The following is an 18,277-nucleotide window of genomic DNA, read 5'->3' as shown; positions in this document are numbered from 1 at the left end:
TGTATTCTGTTGTTTTTGGATGGAGTGTCCTATAAATATCAATTAAGTCCATCTTGTTTAATGTATCATTTAAAGCTTGTGTTTCCTTACTTATTTTCATTTTGGATGATCTGTCCATTGGTGAAAGTGGGGTGTTGAAGTCCCCTACTATGAATGTGTTACTGTCGATTTCCCCTTTTATGGCTGTTAGTTTTTGCCTTATGTATTGAGGTGCTCCTATGTTGGGTGCATAAATATTTACAATTGTTATATCTTCTTCTTGGATCGATCCCTTGATCATTATGTAGTGTCCTTCTTTGTCTCTTCTAATAGTCTTTATTTTAAAGTCTATTTTGTCTGATATGAGAATTGCTACTCCAGCTTTCTTTTGGTTTCCATTTGCATGGAATATCTTTTTCCATCCCCTCACTTTCAGTCTGTATGTGTCCCTAGATCTGAAGTGGGTCTCTTGTAGACAGCAAATATATGGGTCTTATTTTTGTATCCATTCAGCCAATCTGTGTCTTTTGGTGGGAGCATTTAGTCCATTTACATTTAAGGTAATTATTGATATGTATGTTCCTATTCCCATTTTCTTAATTGTTTTGGGTGTGTTATTATAGGTCTTTTCCTCCTCTTGTGTTTCTTGTCTACAGAAGTTCCTTTAGCATTTGTTGTAAAGCTGGTTTGGTGGTGCTGAACTGTCTCAGTTTTTGCTTGTTTGTAAAGGTTTTAATTTCTCCATCGAATCTGAATGAGATCCTTGCTGGGTAGAGTAATCTTGGTTGCAGGTTTTTCTCCTTCATCACTTTCAGTATGTCCTGCCACTCCCTTCTGGCTTGCAGAATTTCTGCTGAAAGATCAGCTGTTAACCTTATGGGGATTCCCTTGTGTGTTATTTGTTGTTTTTCCCTTGCTGCTTTTAATATGCTTTCTTTGTATTTAATTTTTGACAGTTTGATTAATATGTGTCTTGGCGTATTTCTCCTCGGATTTATCCTGTATGGGACTCTCTGTGCTTCCTGGACTTAACTATTTCCTTTCCCATATTAGGGAAGTTTTCAACTATAATCTCTTCAAATACTTTCTCAGTCCCTTTCTTTTTCTCTTCTTCTTCTGGAACCCCTATAATTTGAATGTTGGTGCGTTTAATGTTGTCCCAGAGGTCTCTGAGACTGTCCTCAGTTCTTTTCTTTCTTTTTTCTTTATTCTGGTCTGCAGTAGTTATTTCCACTATTTTATCTTCCAGGTCACTTATCCGTTCTTCTGCCTCAGTTTTTCTGCTATTGATCCCATCTAGAGTATTTTTAATTTCACTTATTGTGTTGTTCATCGTTGCTTGTTTCATCTTTATTTCTTCTAGGTCCTTGTTAAATGTTTCTTGCATTTTGTCCATCCTATTTCCAAGATTTTGGATCATCTTTACTATCATTATTCTGAATTCTTTTTCAGGTAGACTGCCTATTTCCTCTTCATTTGTTAGGTCTGGTGGGTTTTTATCTTGCTCCTTCATCTGCTGTGTGTTTTTCTGTCTTCTCTTTTTGCTTATCTTACTGTGTTTGGTGTCTCCTTTTTTCAGGCTGCAGGTTCGTTGTTCCAGTTGTTTTTGATGTCTGTCTCCAGTGGCTAAGGTTGGTTCAGTGGGTTGTGTAGGCTTCCTGGTGGAGGGGACTAGTGCCTGTGTTGTGGTGGATAAGGTTGGACCTTGTCTCTCTAGTGGGCAGGTCCATGTCTGGTGGTGTGTTTTGGGGTGTCTGTGGACTTATTATGATTTTAGGCAGCCTCTCTGCTAATGGGTGGGGTTGTGTTCCTGTTTTGCTAGTTGTTTGGCATAGGTTGTCCAGCACTGTAGCTTGCTGGTCATTGAGTGAAGCTGGGTGCTGGTGTTAAGATGGAGGTCTCTTGGAGATTTTCGCTGTTTGATATTATGTGGCGCTGGGAGGTCTCTTGTTGACCAGTGTCCTGAAGTTGGCTCTCCCACCTCAGAGGTAGAGCCCTGACTCCTGGCAGGATCAGCAAGAGCCTTTCATCCACACGGCTCAGAATAAAAGGGAGAAAAAGTAGAGAGAATTAGTAGAAGTAGGAAGAAAGAAAGAAAAAGGAGGGAAGGAAGGAAGAAAGAAAGAAGAAAAGAAGGCAAAAGGAAAGAAAGGAGGGAGGGAGGGAGGAAGGAGGGAAGGAAGGAGGGAAGGAAGGAAGAAAGACAGAAAAGAAGATACAGTAAAATAAAGTATAATAAAGTTATTGAATTAAAAAATAATTATTTAGGAAAAAAAGGGGGACGGATAGAACCTTAGGACAAATGGTGGAAGCAAAGCTATACAGACAAGATCTTACACAGAAGCATACACATACACCCTCACAAAAAGAGGTAAAGGGGAAAAAATCATAAATCTTGCTCTCAAAGTCCATCTCCTCAATTTGGGATGATTCGTTGTCTAAAGGAGGGAAGGAAGGAAGGAAGGACGGAAGGAAGGAAAGAAAGAAAAAAGGTAAAGTATAATAGAGTTATTAAAATTAATTATTAAGAAAAAAATTAAAAAAAAACCAAAACAATGGATGGATAGAACCCTAGGACAAATGGTGGAAGCAAAACTATACAGACAAGATCTCACGCAGAAGCATACACATACACATTCACAAAAAGAGGAAAAGGGGAAAAAATCATAGATCTTGCTCTCGAAGTCCACCTCCTCAATTTGGGATGATTCGTTGTCTATTCATGTATTCCACAGATGCAGGGTACATCACGTTTATTGTGGAGCTTTAATCTGCTGTTTCTGAGGCTGCTGGGAGAGATTTCCCTTTCTCTTTGTTCTCACAGCTCACAGGGACTCAGCTTTGGATTTAGCCCCGCCTCTGCGTGTAGGTCGCTGGAGGGCGTCTGTTTTTTGCTCAGACAGGATGGGGTTAAAGGAGCTGCTGATTCGTGGGCTCTGGCGCACTCAGGCTGGGGGGAGGGAGGGGTACGGAGTGCGGGGCGGGCCTGCGGCGGCAGAGGCCGCCTTGACGTTGCACCAGCCTGAGGCCCGCCGTGCGTTCTCCCTGGGAATTTGTCCCTGGATCCCGGGAACCTGGCAGTGGCGGGCTGCACAGTTTCCCCGGAAGAGTGGTGTGGATAGTGACCTGTGCTTGCACACAGGCCCCTTGGTGGCGGCAGCAGCAGCCTTAGCGTCTCCCGCCCGTCTCTGGGGTCCGTGCTTTTAGCTGCAGCTCGTGCCCATCTCTGGGGTCCGCGCTTTTAGCTGCGGCTTGCGCCCGTCTCTGGGGTTCGTGCTTTTAGCCGCGGCTCGCGCCCATCTCTGGAGTTCCTTTAAGCAGCACTCTTAAACCCCTCTCCTCGCGCACCAGGAAACAAAGAGGGAAGAAAAAGTCTCTTGCCTCTTCGGCAGGTGCAGACTTTTCCCCGGACTCCCTCCCGGCTAGCCGTGGTGCACTAACCCCTTCAGGCTGTGTTCAAGCCGCCAACCCCAGTCCTCTCCCTGCGCTCCGACCGAAGCCCGAGCCTCAGCTTGCAGGCCCGCCCGCCCCGGCGGGTGAGCAGACAAGCCTCTCGGGCTGGTGAGTGCCAGTCGGCACCGATCCTCTGTGCGGGAATATCGCCGCTTTGCCCTCCGCACCCTTGTTGCTGTGCTCTCCTCCGCGGCTTCGAAGCTCCCCCCTCCGCCTCCCGCAGTCTCCGCCCGTGAAGGGGCTTCCTACTGTGTGGAAACCTTTCCTCCTTCACAGCTCCCTCCCACTGGTGCAGGTGCCGTCCCTATTCTTTTGTCTCTGTTTTTTCTTTTTTTTCTTTTGCCCTACCCAGGTACATGGGGAGTTTCTTGCCTTTTGGGAGGTCTGAGGTCTTCTGCCAGCATTCAGTAGGTGTTCTGTAGGAGTTGTTCCACGTGTAGATGTATTTCTGGTGTATCTGTGGGGAGGAAGGTGATCTCTGCGTCTTACTCTTCCGCCATCTTCCCAGCACCCCCCCGCTTGTAATCTGTTTATAACCACAGTTTTATTTGCTGTATAATTATACACAATAGCCAAAAGGTAGAAGCAACCCAAATATCTATCAACAGACGAACAGATAAACAAAATGGTATATACACATGATGAAGTATTTAGCCTTAAAAAGAAGGAAAATTTGACATATGCTACAACATGGATGAGCCTTGAAGATATTATGCCAAGTGAAATAAGCTGGACACAAAAGGGCAATATTGTATTATTCCACTTATATGAGGTTAAACTCCTAGAGAGAAGTCAAACTCCTAGAGAAAAAAAGTAAAGTGGTGGTTGCCTGGAGTGCAAGTCGGGGGATGGGGAGTTACTGTTTAATGGGCACAGAATTTCCTTTTGGAAAGGTGAAAAAGTTCTGGAAATAGATGGTGGCATTGGCTGTAAAACGATGTAAATGTGCTTAATACCGAACCGCACACTTAAAAATGGTTAAAATGGCAAATTTTATGTTATATATGTTTTACCACACTAAAAATTATAAAAATTTCCTGATGTATCACTACTTATCTCTAAGTTGGCCATCTGAATCTAGTGAAATCCATTGATTCTAATAATTGTTAAATCTATTGCATCCAGAGTTTAGAGCCAGAAAACCCAAACCATAACTTGGTCTTCCTGAAGTTTTCAGATGGCTAGACCGTGATGAACAGTGAATTTCATGAAGTCAGAATCCTTAAATGCTGATGTTCTCCTTGCCAACATTTACACTAATAGTTCTGTTGTATAAATTAGTGTTCAGTTTAAAAGATACATAGCTTTTTCTTTGAAATTTATGTATGCTTATGAAGAAGTATGGTCACAGGGAAACTCAGTTTACTAGAGTTTGCCACAGGAAAAGATAGAGAGATGCTTGGCATTGCTTATTATTTAATTAATTTTTTTCCTCTTTCCAAAATTAGACCAAGAAAGTATTCTATTTTTATGAATGATTCTAGTTCAGAAGTGGGTTTTATGTGCTTTTTGTTAATCTCGAAATTAAGTGTTGTTTTGATTGTCTTTGATAATGGAGCAGACCAGATTTAACTTTAATGTTTATAAGTAAGTGCTTGCCTTCCATCTTCCTAGTTCATTGTGTAAGAGGCATTCTATCTCTAGTCATTTTTCTTTTTTATTAAGGTAGAATTTACATAAAATTGACTGACCATTTTAAAGCAAACAATTCAATGACATTTTGTACATTAACAGTGTTGTATGACTACCATCTCTGTCTAGTTTCAAAACATTTTTATCACCCGAAAAGGAAACCCTGTACTCATTAAGCAGTTACTCATCCACTCTCCCTCCTGGTAACCACCAGTCTGCTTTTTGTTTCTATGGATGATTTACCTATTCTGGATGCAAGCTTACTTCGTTTTATTGTGCTTTTGCTTTACTGCATTTTTTTTTTTTTAACAAATTGAAGGTTTGTGGCAACCCTGCAGCTAGAAAGTCTTTTGGCGCCATTTTTCCAACAGCATTTGCTTACTTTGTGTCTTTGTGTCACATTTTGGTAATTCTTGGAATATTTCAAACTTTTTCATTATTATATTCTGGTGATTAGTGATCTTTGATATTACAATTGTAATTGTTGTGGGGTGACACAAACTGTGCCTATATGAATGGGCGAACTTAATTGATAAATGTGTGTATTCTGACTGCCCCCCGACTGGCTGTTCCCCGTTACTCTCCCTCTCCTTGAGCCTCCCTATTCCCTGAGATACAACAATATTGAAATTAGGCCAATTAATAGCCCTACAGTGGCCTCTAAGTGTTCAAATGAAAGAAAGGGTTGCACGTTCTCACTGTAAATCAAAAGCTAGAAATGATTAAGCTCTGTGAGGAAGGCATGTCAAAAGCTCAGCCTCTTGCACCAGTTAGCCAAGCTGGGAATGGAAAGGAAAAGTTCTTGAAGGAAATTAAAAGTCCTACTCCAGTGAATACATGAATGATAAGAAGGCACAACAGCCTTATGGTTGATACGCAGAAAGTTTTAGTGGTCTGGATAGATGATCAGACCAGCCACCACATTTCCTTAAGCCAAAGCCTAATCCATAGCAAGGCCCTCTCTTCAGTTCTTTGAAGGCTTAGAGAGGTTAAGGAAACTGCAGAAGAAAAGTTTGAAGCTCGCAGAGCTTCATGAGGTTTATGGAAAGAAGCCATTTCTGTACCATAAAAATGCAAGGTGAAGCTGCAAATGGTGATGTAGAAGCTGTAATAAGTTATCCAGAAGGTCTAGATAAGACAATTAATGATGGTGGCTACACTAAACAACAGATTTTCAATGTAGACAAAACTCTCACAGCTAGAGAGGAGAAGTCAACGTCTGGCTTCAAGAACAGGCTGACCCTCTTGTTAGGGGCTAATGCAGCTGATGGCTTTAAGTTGAAGCTGATGCTCATTTACCGTTCCTAAAATCCTAGGGTCCTTGTGAATTATGGGCCTGTGCCCATAAATGGAAAAACAAAGCTTGGATGACAGCACATCAGTTTACAACATAATTTACTTAATGTTTTAAGCTCACTGTTGAGACCTAGTGCTCAGGAAAAAAGGATTCCTTCCAAAATATTAATGCTCATTGACAATGCACCTGGTCACCCAAGAGCTCTGATGGAAATGTACAGTGAGATTAATACTGTTTTCACGCCAGCTAACACAACATCCATTCTGTAGCCGACAGATCAAGGAGTTATTTTGAATTTCAAGTCTTGTTATTTAAGAAATATATTTCATAAGGCTATAGCTGCCATAGTTAGTGATTCATTTGATGGATCTGGATAAAGTAAAGCCATTAAGAATATTTGTGATTCATGGGAAGAGGTCAAAATATCAACATACACAGGAGTTTGGAGGAAGTTGATTCTAATCCTCATGGATGACCTTGATTGGTTTAAGACTTCAGTGGAGGAAGTAACTGAAGATGTGGTGGAAATAGCAAGAAAACTAGAATTAAAAGTAGAACCTGAAAATGTACCTGAATTGCTGTAATCTCATGATCAAACTAACAGATGAGGAGTTGCTTCTTATGGATGAATAAAGAAAGTGGTTTCTGGAGATGGAATCTACTCCTGGCGAAGATACTGTGAAGATTGTTGAAATGACAATAAAGGAATTAGAATATTACATAAACTTAGTTGATAAAGCAGGGCAGGGTTTGAGAGAACTAACTCCAATTTTGAAAGAAGTTCTATTATGGATAAAATGGTATCAAACAGCATTACATGCTACCGAGAAATCGTTCATGAAAGGAAGAGCCAGTCGCTGAGGCAGACTTTATTGTCTTATTTTAAGAAGTTGCCACGGCCACCCCAGCCTTCACCCTGATCAGTCAGTAGCATCAACATCAATGTAAGACCCTCCATCAGCATAAAGAAAATGACTGAAAGCTCAGATGATGGGTAGCAGTTTTTAGCAATAAGTTTTTTTTTTTCGGTATGTGGGCCTCTCACTGTTGTGGCCTCTCCTGTTGCAGAGCACAGGCTCCGGATGTGCAGGCAGGCTCAGTGGCTGTGGCTCACGGGCCTAGCCGCTCCGTGGCATGTGGGATCTTCCCGGACCGGGGCATGAACCCGTGTCCCCTGCATCGTCAGGCAGACTCTCAACCACTGTGCCACCAGGGAAGCCCCAATAAGTTATTTTTAAATTAAGGTATATACATTGTTTACTTAGACATAATGCTATCGCACACTTAATAGACTACAGTACAGTGTAAACATAACTTTTGTACATACTATGAAACCAAAAAGTTTGTGTGACTCACTTTATTGCAATATTTGCTTTATTGCTGTGGTCTGGAACTGAACATGCAATATCTCTGAGGTATGCCTGTATTTCATATCAGTGGAGTCATACAATATGTGGTCTTCCATGTCTGGTTTCTTTCACTTAGCATAATGTTTTCTAGGTTAGTTCACGTAGCATGTATCAATACTTCACTCCTTATGATTGAGTGATATTCCTTATATGTATATAACACAATTTGTTTATCCACTCATCTGTTGATCCTTTAGTCATTTTTTATTAAAAACATAATCTAAAACCAGCTTATTCATTCGTACAGTGAACATTTATGAAGCATCCATTATGTGTCAGGCAATGTGTTGGGTCCCAAGGATGTAAAAATGGCCATCATTTATAATTATAATGTGATACCTGCTGCAGTAGAGGTGTAACACAGTGTTTATATAACATAAGGGGTGGAGTGGTTAACACTGCTTGACAGGTGGATCTAATTCATCTTGCAAGCAGATTTTTCTGATGGCAAAGAGAAGATTATATAGATGTACTTCGTTCATTATAACTGTAGATCTCCATATTTGAAATGATAAGGTAGGTTCTTGAGGAGAGTACTCTTTATGGTGTTCTACTACAGGTCACTGACAATAATTTTAGCTATTTTATTTCTAAGCTGTTTAGTCCCTCGTTATATATTACCTAAGGGGATAAGTGTTCTCATAAACTAGTTCCTTGGTCTGCCTAAGAATAGACTAAGATGCAGATGAGAGGCTTTTAGAGATTTGGGTTAGACTATACTTACCACCCCAGATTGGTTATGTTCCAGTTGAATTCAGAGTGTATTAGCAGAACATAGGCAGCCATAAACTACCACCTTATATTTCTTTGAAGCCAACCTGCTAGAGGAATGTTGAGTCAGTTTCTGAGAAGAAGAAATTCTCTGTACATATTACTTTTCTCCTTCAGCAATCTTATGCTGTTTACTTCAGTGATGACACAGCTCTCTGTTCAGTTGTCAAAAATTGATAAATTAGTTTGAGATGTAGAACTGGAATGAGTCTTATATGAAAGCCTTGGAAATATAAAGTATGGTGGGAAATATAGAAAGAACAGATTTACTAGAAGAGAGTGCTAATGAGACATTAATGGGAGGTTTTTAAAAAAATTTTTCAGCCTACAACACAGCAGTCACCTCAGGATGAGCAGGAAAAGCTCTTGGATGAAGCCATACAGGCTGTGAAGGTCCAGTCATTCCAGATGAAGAGATGCCTGGTAAGAAGGACAATTGCAGTCTATGTATTCCTAAGAACACATATGCAGTGTTCTCTAAAGTTGTAGAGCACTACTGCTTCTGGTAAATCTAATCTTCAGTCCCACTTCCCTCAAGCACTGCTTGGAGCAGTTTCAACAGATAGCCCTGTTGAAATATTTACTTACCATTATATTTATGTTTTGAGATTGTCTGTCTTCCCTACCAGAATGTAAGCTCCATGAGGACAAGAGACCCTGACTCCTATTTACACGTCACTATATTATCACCATACCCTATCTCACCTGAATTACTAGCCTCATTAGTTCTGTACCTCAGAACTGAGGAGTACTTGACATATAATCGTTGCTTAATAAATATTGGTTGAACAAATGGATTTAAATGCTTTCAACTTGAATTATTCAGCTTTTCCCCCCTATCTTGAAGGATTTTATTTCTGTCCTTAATAGATACATTTTTTTCAGGAACTACCTTAAAAATTAGACCTATTTATATATTTTCATATTCTGAAAGGGTAGGAGATTATCTGTGTAGAAACTATAAATTCTCTGGATTAAAATTTAAGAAATGGAACCAAATAGGCTGGTACTTCAAGTTGTAAGTTGCTGTGTTGATGATGATAATAATATCTTGCCTTTGTAAAGTGTCTTAGAGTTTCTAAAGCTTAGTAATATGCTCTTTTAACCAATTGTATCTACTGTATTGCTTTTCTCGCAAACCAATTTGTAAAAACAAAACTCTTGGAATGGAGAAAATGGGTGAGCATGGAGCTTGCTATTGCTTGCTTCTGTCTCTTTCTGTGTATGAATAGTGTTTCCTGTATCTAAAGGAATTGTCTGCATTTATGTGTTAAGTGGGACACATGGACATTGTGAGGAGGAAAGCATAATTAAAGGAGTAGTCATTCCAGACATCTCTGAAGAGTATTTAACCTATGGCCAAACCATTGTCAGAATAGTATCTTGCTTCAAAAGGATCAGTATGCCAGTTTTCTTTATTGCAGGTAAAATATGAATTGGTGGAGTTACAGTTTCAGTGTTGCTAGGGGTTGTAAAGACGAGTTATTGCCAGGAAGCTTGCAGCCCTAGATAAATTAGATTTGGTAAGCTTTGCAGCCCTGGTGAGGAACTATGTTTCTTATTCTTTTCAGTAAAGAGAAGGCAGGGTGAAACTAAACTTGATTTTTATGCGATTAAAATACTTTAGGTGCTGTATACTTATAAAACTGTGTAACAGATCCTTGGTGAAAGTTTATATAACCAAGTTAAATGTTTATTTAAATTAAGCATTCTCACCAATTCTCTTGGTATTTCTGTAGGACAAAAACAAGCTTATGGATGCTCTGAAACATGCTTCTAATATGCTTGGTGAACTTCGGACTTCTATGTTATCACCAAAGAGCTACTATGAACTTTGTATCTTTTGAATGCTGAAGAATGAACATTTTGATCATACTTTTTTCCCGATAAGGCCATATTTTTGTTTGTTCCTTAAGTTTTTCTGAAGTTGTGTTATTGTCTTAACCAAATAGTACTCCTTCTCCATGCAAATGTGCTCAGTGAGAAAAAGAAAAACTTAGTATCAGAAACCCTTTTTCTATGCTTAAATTTCAAGTGGGTTGTTGTTACATCTCAATTTTCAGACTCTCATGAAGGTTATTGAAAGTATTAGACAATTGGTTCTTTTTGTTTGTTTGTTTTTTAATTTGTTTTGGGCTGTGCTGGGTCTTCGTTGCTGTGCGCGGACTTTCTCTATTTGCGGCGAGTGGGGGCTACTCTTCGTTGCGGTGCGCAGGCTCCTCATTGCAGTGGCTTCTCTTGTTGCGTAGCACAGGCTCTAGGCTTGCGGGCTTCAGTAGTTGTAGCACACTGGCTCAGTAGTTGTAGCACACTGGCTCAGTAGTTGTGGCTCGCAGGCTCTAGAGCACAGGCTCAGTAGTTGTGGCGCACAGGCTTAGTTCCTCCGTGGCATGTGGGATCTTCCTGGACCAGGGCTCAAACCCGTGTCCCCTGTTTTGGCAGGCGGATTCTTAACTACTGCGCCACCAGAGAAGTCCCTAGGCAGTTGGTTCTTTAATGCTAAGATTTTGTCATGCAGGACTCTGAAATGGAAAGGAAATCAATGCTTTGCCATTTCAAAACCCTTTAGTAGTCTGACAGGCAATCTTGTTTTTGTTGCCTTGCTTTACCAGACATCTTTTAAAACCCTCATTTTAAAGTAGGGAAAGCCCAGAAGAAATTCTGTCTTTACTTAATTTAAAAATGCTCTCATACATGACTAACGTTTAAGAAATTTGCCCAATATGGTAGTTCCCTGGTGGCCTAGTGATTACGATTCTAGGTTTTCACTGCCATGGCCCAGTTTCAGTCCCTCGTTGGGGAACTAAGATCCCACAAGCTGCGTGGTGTGGCCAAAAAATAAATAAATAAATAAAATAAAGAAATGGCAATATCAAAAAAAAAGAAAAACAGAAATTTGCCCAATAATTTAATGACTCCAACAAGTTGCAGAGTATTGCTTAGGTTGACTTAGCTTTGAATCCTTAATGATAATTAAAAGATATGGCTATTTCTGATGAACTGCACTACTTGGAAGTTTACCTGACAGATGAGTTTGCTAAAGGAAGAAAAGTGGCAGATCTCTATGAACTTGTACAGTATGCTGGAAACATTATCCCAAGGCTGTAAGTTATTAAGACTGTGAGGGCTTTTATATCTGCATTTCCCACTTTATGTTATATCCTTTAAAATCAGCAGCTTTTTTAAACCAAGTTTAAGGTTATTTAATTTCTTAACGAATAGAGGTTAACATTCCAATAGTGATTAAGGTTTTAGAGTATAATTAGTTTTACTTTTTATAGATTATTGAGGAACTTTGGAAATAGGAAAAATGGACATATTTTATTTAATTTCTTGACTACTAGAAAAATTAATATAATGACAATTATAAGAGACCTAATGTGTTTAAAGGTGATGATATATATATAAAAATGGAGGGGTGTCAGTAAACAGTTATATTTTAAATCAAACGATATTTTCTTCATTGTGCAGGAGAAAACCTGCTCCCTGTCTTGTTTTTTTAATGTTTGTATATGCTATGTTTGAATATAATCAAATTCTTGACTTGAGTATTTTATATTTCTAATCTAATGTTGCCTCATAATTCTTCTAGTTATCTGTTGATCACAGTTGGAGTTGTATATGTCAAGTCATTTCCTCAATCCAGGAAAGATATTTTGAAAGATTTGGTAGAAATGTGCCGAGGTGTGCAGCACCCTTTGAGAGGCCTATTTCTTCGAAATTATCTACTTCAGTGTACCAGAAACATCTTACCTGATGAAGGAGAGCCAACAGAGTAAGTGCTTTTCTTTCTTGATTTAATTGTAGTATTTTTTTGTTGTAAAACATACAAAAAGTATAGAAAAGTATATAGAAGGAAATAAATAATCAATAATTCTCCTGCCCAGAGTCAGCCACTGGTAGCATTTTTTTTCTTTTTTTTTTTCCGGTACACGGGCCTCTCACTGATGTGGCCTCTCCCGTTGCGGAGCACAGTCTCTGGATGCGCAGGCTCGGTGGCCATGGCTCACGGGCCCAGCCGCTCCACGGCATGTGGGATCTTCCCGGACCAGGCCACGAACCCATGTCCCCTGCATCGGCAGGCGGACTCTCAACCACTGTGCCACCAGGGAATCCCCACTGGTAGCATTTTGTGTATAGATTTCCTTTGAGACACAGAACTCCTCAGTATATGTGATGTGATACAAAATGTACTGTTATGAAAATTATGTGTGGATTATTAGTACCTGCTTTTTTCATGCAACATAATTGAGAGCATATTTTTCATTCCATTAGATATTCTTTGAAAATGTGACTTTTTAAATGAGTTACATTTTGAAAATGGTATTTGTGATAAAATAATGAAATATGCTTAACTTTTTCTATGAGCTAGCCAGTTTTCATATTGTTTCTTGAATGTCTGTCAGTTTTTATAATTTGTCAACTTCTAGTTACCCCAGAGTATTAGTGATTTCAGTTATCTGTACACACAAATTAGATATTAACTCCAAAACAGAAAGCAAAAAGCCATTCAGAGAGAGCCCTATCTCTTATGTGAGCAGTATTCCAGCATCCGAGTCCATTGTGCTTTTATCCCACAAAAAGGGTAGATGGTCAGCCTGCTGTGGTCTCATCCAACTGGGTGAACTATTCATGAGACACGTTCCCTTGATTGAGGAACTTAATTCCCTTTTTTTTAAAGTTTATTCATTTATTTCTAATGTGTATATTTTAGTGGTTTTTAGTATATCTGTATCATTTCCTTTTCAAAAGAAAAACTTTAATAAAAATTTAACCAATGCACAAGACAAAAAGTTTAAATGGTATAGAAAATATAAAAATTTAACGGTGTAGAGAAGATGGTGAGGTTATTTGCTTTATTATGATTTGACTCAGTTTTGAGCATTTAATTAGGCAATAAGCAAAAAATTTTGAAAACTCCTAAGTTCACCATCTTAGGAGATGTAAAAATAAGGAGGAAATACTTGGTATCTTCCCTTGCAGAGCTTACAAAGCTTATACTCCAATTGAAAACATAAAATATTCAACAATAAAATGATGAGATAACAGTGACACTTGTGTCAACTTTTTTAGGCCTTTTGAATTAATGGAATACAATTCCAAGAACATGTTTAGTTGGCCCAGGAAAGGGAGTGGTGGGGGAAGCGTTTTGTCCCTTTACACTTGAACTGTGTCCTCTCCCTGATATTTTTTTCTCTTGAGTCTGTTCCCTTTGAAATTGAGCACTGAGCCAGTGAGGTTGAAAGTGTCTTTCATAAAGCATTTGGTGTATTAAAGAGGTAAGAAGGAAATGCACAAAGAAGAGGAATAGTAGTAATTTTTCCTATAATTTAAATACTGTATATAAAGATTTTTCCATTTCTTTGCAGTGAAGAAACAACTGGTGATATCAGTGATTCCATGGATTTTGTACTACTCAACTTTGCAGAAATGAACAAGCTCTGGGTTCGAATGCAGCATCAGGGACATAGCCGAGATAGAGAAAAAAGAGAACGAGAAAGACAAGAACTAAGGATTTTAGTGGGAACAAATTTGGTGCGCCTCAGTCAGTTGGAAGGTGTAAATGTGGAACGTTATAAACAGGTTTATATCTTTTTACTTCTCATCTTTTCTTATGTCGTGAGATGTAAATTGAAGTCTGATTTTTAAAATTGAAATATTTTTAAAAATAATGTTACACTGAAAACCATTGACAATCAAAGAAGACTTAAATAAACTAAAAGATATATATTTTGAGTCTGTGCTTGTGGATTGGAAGACTCAATATTATCAAGATATCAATTTTCTTTAAATTGAGATTTAGTATATTTTAACTATAGATTTACTCTAAAGCTACAATAAGATAATCTGGTATTGGTGAAAGGGATAAACACATACATCAGTGGAGAATAAATCAGGAATTAGCAAACCTTTTCTGTAAAGGACCAGATAGTACATATTTTTTGGTTTTGTAAGCCATATAGTTTGCAGCTACTAAATTCTGCCAATGTAGTGCAAAAGCAGGGAAATACAATGTGGAAACAATTTACAAAAATGGGCATTAAACTAGGTTTGCTGACCCCTAGAAGAGATGATCCAGAACAGACCCACATGTATATAATCAACTATTGTTGATAAGGGTGCAAAGGCAACCTTTTCAGCAAGTGATTCTGCAACAATTGGACATCTGTATGCAAACAAAGCCTCTGAACTGCAACCCATTTTCATGTAGAGAAACTAAAAAAAAATGATCAAAGTCATAAGTGTGAAATTTGCAACTACAAAACTTTTAGAAGAAAACACAAAGGAAATCTTTGTAACCTTGAATTACATAAAGCTTTCCTAGGACACAAAAAGGACAAACCATAAAAGAAAAAAAAACTGATGACATGGACTTTGGCTTTTATGAAATAGAAACCCAGAATTTTTAATTTAAAAATTCTGTAAAATTTCAAAGTTTAGTCTAGAAATGATGTATATGTCAGAAAAATCTAAAATATGACTTTTAAACTAATAGCTCAAATGTGTTATTAGAGGAGTTACTTAGGATTTTGAAAATAATTTTTTAACTCCTAAAAATTTTTCTCTTCTCTTTTCAGATTGTTTTGACTGGCATATTGGAGCAAGTTGTGAATTGCAGGGATGCTTTGGCTCAAGAATATCTCATGGAGTGTATTATTCAGGTAGGTGAGAACATTTCAGGGTATTAAAGAACTCATTTTATATTTCATTAATTTTCATTGTTTTGGAAAAAAATCTTGATTGAAGAGGAATTAAGGTTTCCTGAATAAATCCCTTTCTCCTATTAATGTAACAACTTGGTCTTTGTATTAATGTCTTTTTCTCCCAAAAATCTAGAAAAGATTAACATCCAAGTTTTCTAGGTATCGTTAGTTTTAGTTTAATTGTAACTGTACTTTGGAATTGGTTCAAGATGGCAGAGAAGGGCTTGCGCTCACTCCCTTTTGCGAGAGCACCAGAATCACAACTCACTGCTGAACAATCATTGACAGGAAGCCACTGGAACTCACCAAAAAATATACCCCACATCCAAAGACTCCTGCTGCAATGAGACAGTAGGAGGGCACAATCATGATAAAATCAATCCCGTAACCACTGGGTGGGCGACTCACAAACTGGAGAACAATTATACCTCAAAAGTCCACCCACTGGAGTGAGGGTTCTGAGCCCCACCTCAGGCTTCCCAACCTGGGGGTCTGCCAAAGTGAGGAGAAATCCCCAGAGAATCAGACTTTGAAGGCCAGTGGGGTTTGATTGCAGGACTTTGACAGGAATGGGGGGAACAGAGACTGTACTCTCGGAGGGCACACACAAAGTAGTGTGTGCACCAGGACCAAGGGGGAAGGAGCAGACACCACAGGAGACTGAACCAGACCTACCTGATAGTGTTGGAGGGTCTCCTACAGAGGCAGGGGGCGGCTGTGGCTCACTGCGGGGACAAGGACACTGGCAGCAGAAGTTCTGGGAGTTACTTCTTGGCGTGAGTCCTCTCAGAGTCTGCCATTAGCCCCACCAAAGAGCCTTGTAGGCTCCAGTGTTGGATTGCCTCAGGCAAAACAACCAACAGGGAGGGAACCCAGCCTCACCCATCAGCAGACAAGCATATTAAACTTTTCCTGAGCTCTGCCTACCAGAGCAACACCCAGCTTTACCCACCATTAGTCCCTCCCAACAGGAAGCTTGCACAAGCCTCTTAGCCTCATCCACCAGAGGGCAGACAGCAGAAGCAAGAAGAACTACAGACTTGCAGCCTGCTGAATGAAAACCACAATCGCAGAAAGATAGACAAAATGAAAAGGCAGAGGACTGTGTCCCAGATGAAGGAACAAGATAAAACCCTGGAAAAACAACTAAATGAAGTGGAGATAGGCAACCTTCCAGAAAAAGAATTCCGAATAATGATACTGAAGATGATCCAGGACCTCGGAAAAAGAGTGGAGGCAAAGATTGAGAAGATGCAAGAAATGTTTAACAAATACATAGAAGAATTAATGAACAAACAAACAGATGAACAATACAATAACTGAAATGAAAAATACACTAGAAGAAATCAATAGCAGAATAACTGAGGTAGAGAAGAATGGTTAAGTGACCTGGAAGAAGGAATGGTAGAAATCATTGCGGCAACAGAGAATAAAGAAAAAAGAATGAAAAGAAATGAAGACAGCCTAAGAGACCTCTGGGACAACATTCAACGCACCAACATTGGCATTATAGGAGTCCCAGAAGGAGAAGAGAGAAGGAAAGGACCCAAGAAAATATTTGAAGAGATTGTAGTCGAAAGCTTCCCTAACATGGGAAAGAAAATAGCCACCCAAGTCCAGGAAGCACAGAGAGTCCCAGGCAAGATAAACCCAAGGAGAAACATGCTGAGATGCATAGTAATCAAATTGACAAAGATAAGGACAAAGAAAAATTATTAAAAGCAACAAGGGAAAAATGACAAGTAACATACAAGGGAACTCCCATAAAGTTAACAGCTGATTTCTCAGCAGAAACTCTGCAAGCCAGAAGGGAATGGCATGATATATTTAAAGTGATGAAAGGGAAGAACCTACAACACAGAATACTCTACCCAGCAAGGATGTCATTCAGATTTGATGGAGAAATCAAAAGCTTTACAAACAAGCAAAAGCTAAGAGAACTCAGCACCACCAAACCAGCTCTACAACAAATGCTAAAGAAACTTCTCTAAGTGGGAAACACAAGAGTAGAAAAGGACCTACAAAAACAAACCCAAAACAATTAAGAAAATGGTAATAGGAACATATATATCGATAATTACCTTAAATGTAAATGGGTTAAATGCTCCAACCAAAACGCAGACTGGCTGAATGGATACAAAAACAAGACCCTTATATATGCTGTCTACAAGAGACCCACTTCAGACCTAGCAACATGTACAGACTGAAAGGAGGGGATCGAAAAAGATATTCCATGCAAATGGAAATCAAAAGAAACTGGAGTAGCAATACTCATATCAGATAAGATAGATTTTAAAATAAAGACTGTTACAAGAGATAAGGAAGGACACTACGTTAATGATCAAAGGATCAATCCAAGAAGAAAACATAACAATTATAAATATTTATGCACCCAACATAGGAGTACCTCAATACATAAGGCAAATGCTAACAGTGATAAAAGGGGAAATCAACAGTAACACAGTAATACTGGTGGACTTTAACACCTCACTTACACCAATAGAGAGATCATCCAGACAGAAAATAAATAATAAACACAAGCTTTAAGTGACACAATAGACCAGATAGACTTAATTGATTTTTATAGGACATTCTACCCAAAAGTGGAAGAATAGACTTTTGTCTCAAGTACACACGGAACATTCTCCAGAATAGATCACATCTTGGGTCAAAAATCAAGCCTTGGGAAATTTAAGAAAACTGAAATTGTATCAAGTATCTTTACTGACCACAACGCTATGAGATTAGAAATCAATTACAGGAAAAAAAAACTATAAAACACACAAACACATGGAGGCTAAATAGTGCACTGCTAAATAACCAAGAGATCACTGAAGAAATCAAAGAAGAAATTTAAAAATACCTAGAAACAACTGACAATGAAAACACAATGATCCAAAACCTATGGGACACAGCAAAAGGAGTTCTAAGAGGGAAGTTTACAGCAATTCAAGCCCACCTCAAGAAACAAGAAAATTCTCAAATAAACAATTAACCTTACACCTAAAACAACTAGGAAAAGAAGAACAAAC

The 18,277-nt window shown here is 38.9% G+C and overlaps 1 protein-coding gene across 2 annotated transcripts in view; it reads left to right on the top strand.

The window, feature by feature from the left end:
- Positions 1-18,277, top strand: part of VPS35 (VPS35 retromer complex component) — a 41,460-nt gene that overhangs the window by 7,209 nt on the left and 15,974 nt on the right. For both annotated transcript variants that reach the window (XM_060131048.1, XM_060131047.1), the window contains exons 2-7: positions 8,866-8,964; positions 10,281-10,377; positions 11,522-11,645; positions 12,134-12,316; positions 13,911-14,124; positions 15,120-15,203. In XM_060131048.1, the coding sequence (XP_059987031.1) occupies positions 8,866-8,964; positions 10,281-10,377; positions 11,522-11,645; positions 12,134-12,316; positions 13,911-14,124; positions 15,120-15,203 (801 nt within the window). The remainder of the gene's footprint in view (positions 1-8,865; positions 8,965-10,280; positions 10,378-11,521; positions 11,646-12,133; positions 12,317-13,910; positions 14,125-15,119; positions 15,204-18,277) is intronic.

This window comes from Lagenorhynchus albirostris, chromosome 19 (genome assembly GCF_949774975.1).
Source record: "Lagenorhynchus albirostris chromosome 19, mLagAlb1.1, whole genome shotgun sequence".
Lineage (NCBI taxonomy): Eukaryota > Metazoa > Chordata > Mammalia > Artiodactyla > Delphinidae > Lagenorhynchus > Lagenorhynchus albirostris.
The sequence above is the reverse complement of the archived record's forward strand: the minus strand, read 5'-3'. Positions and strand labels throughout refer to the sequence as shown.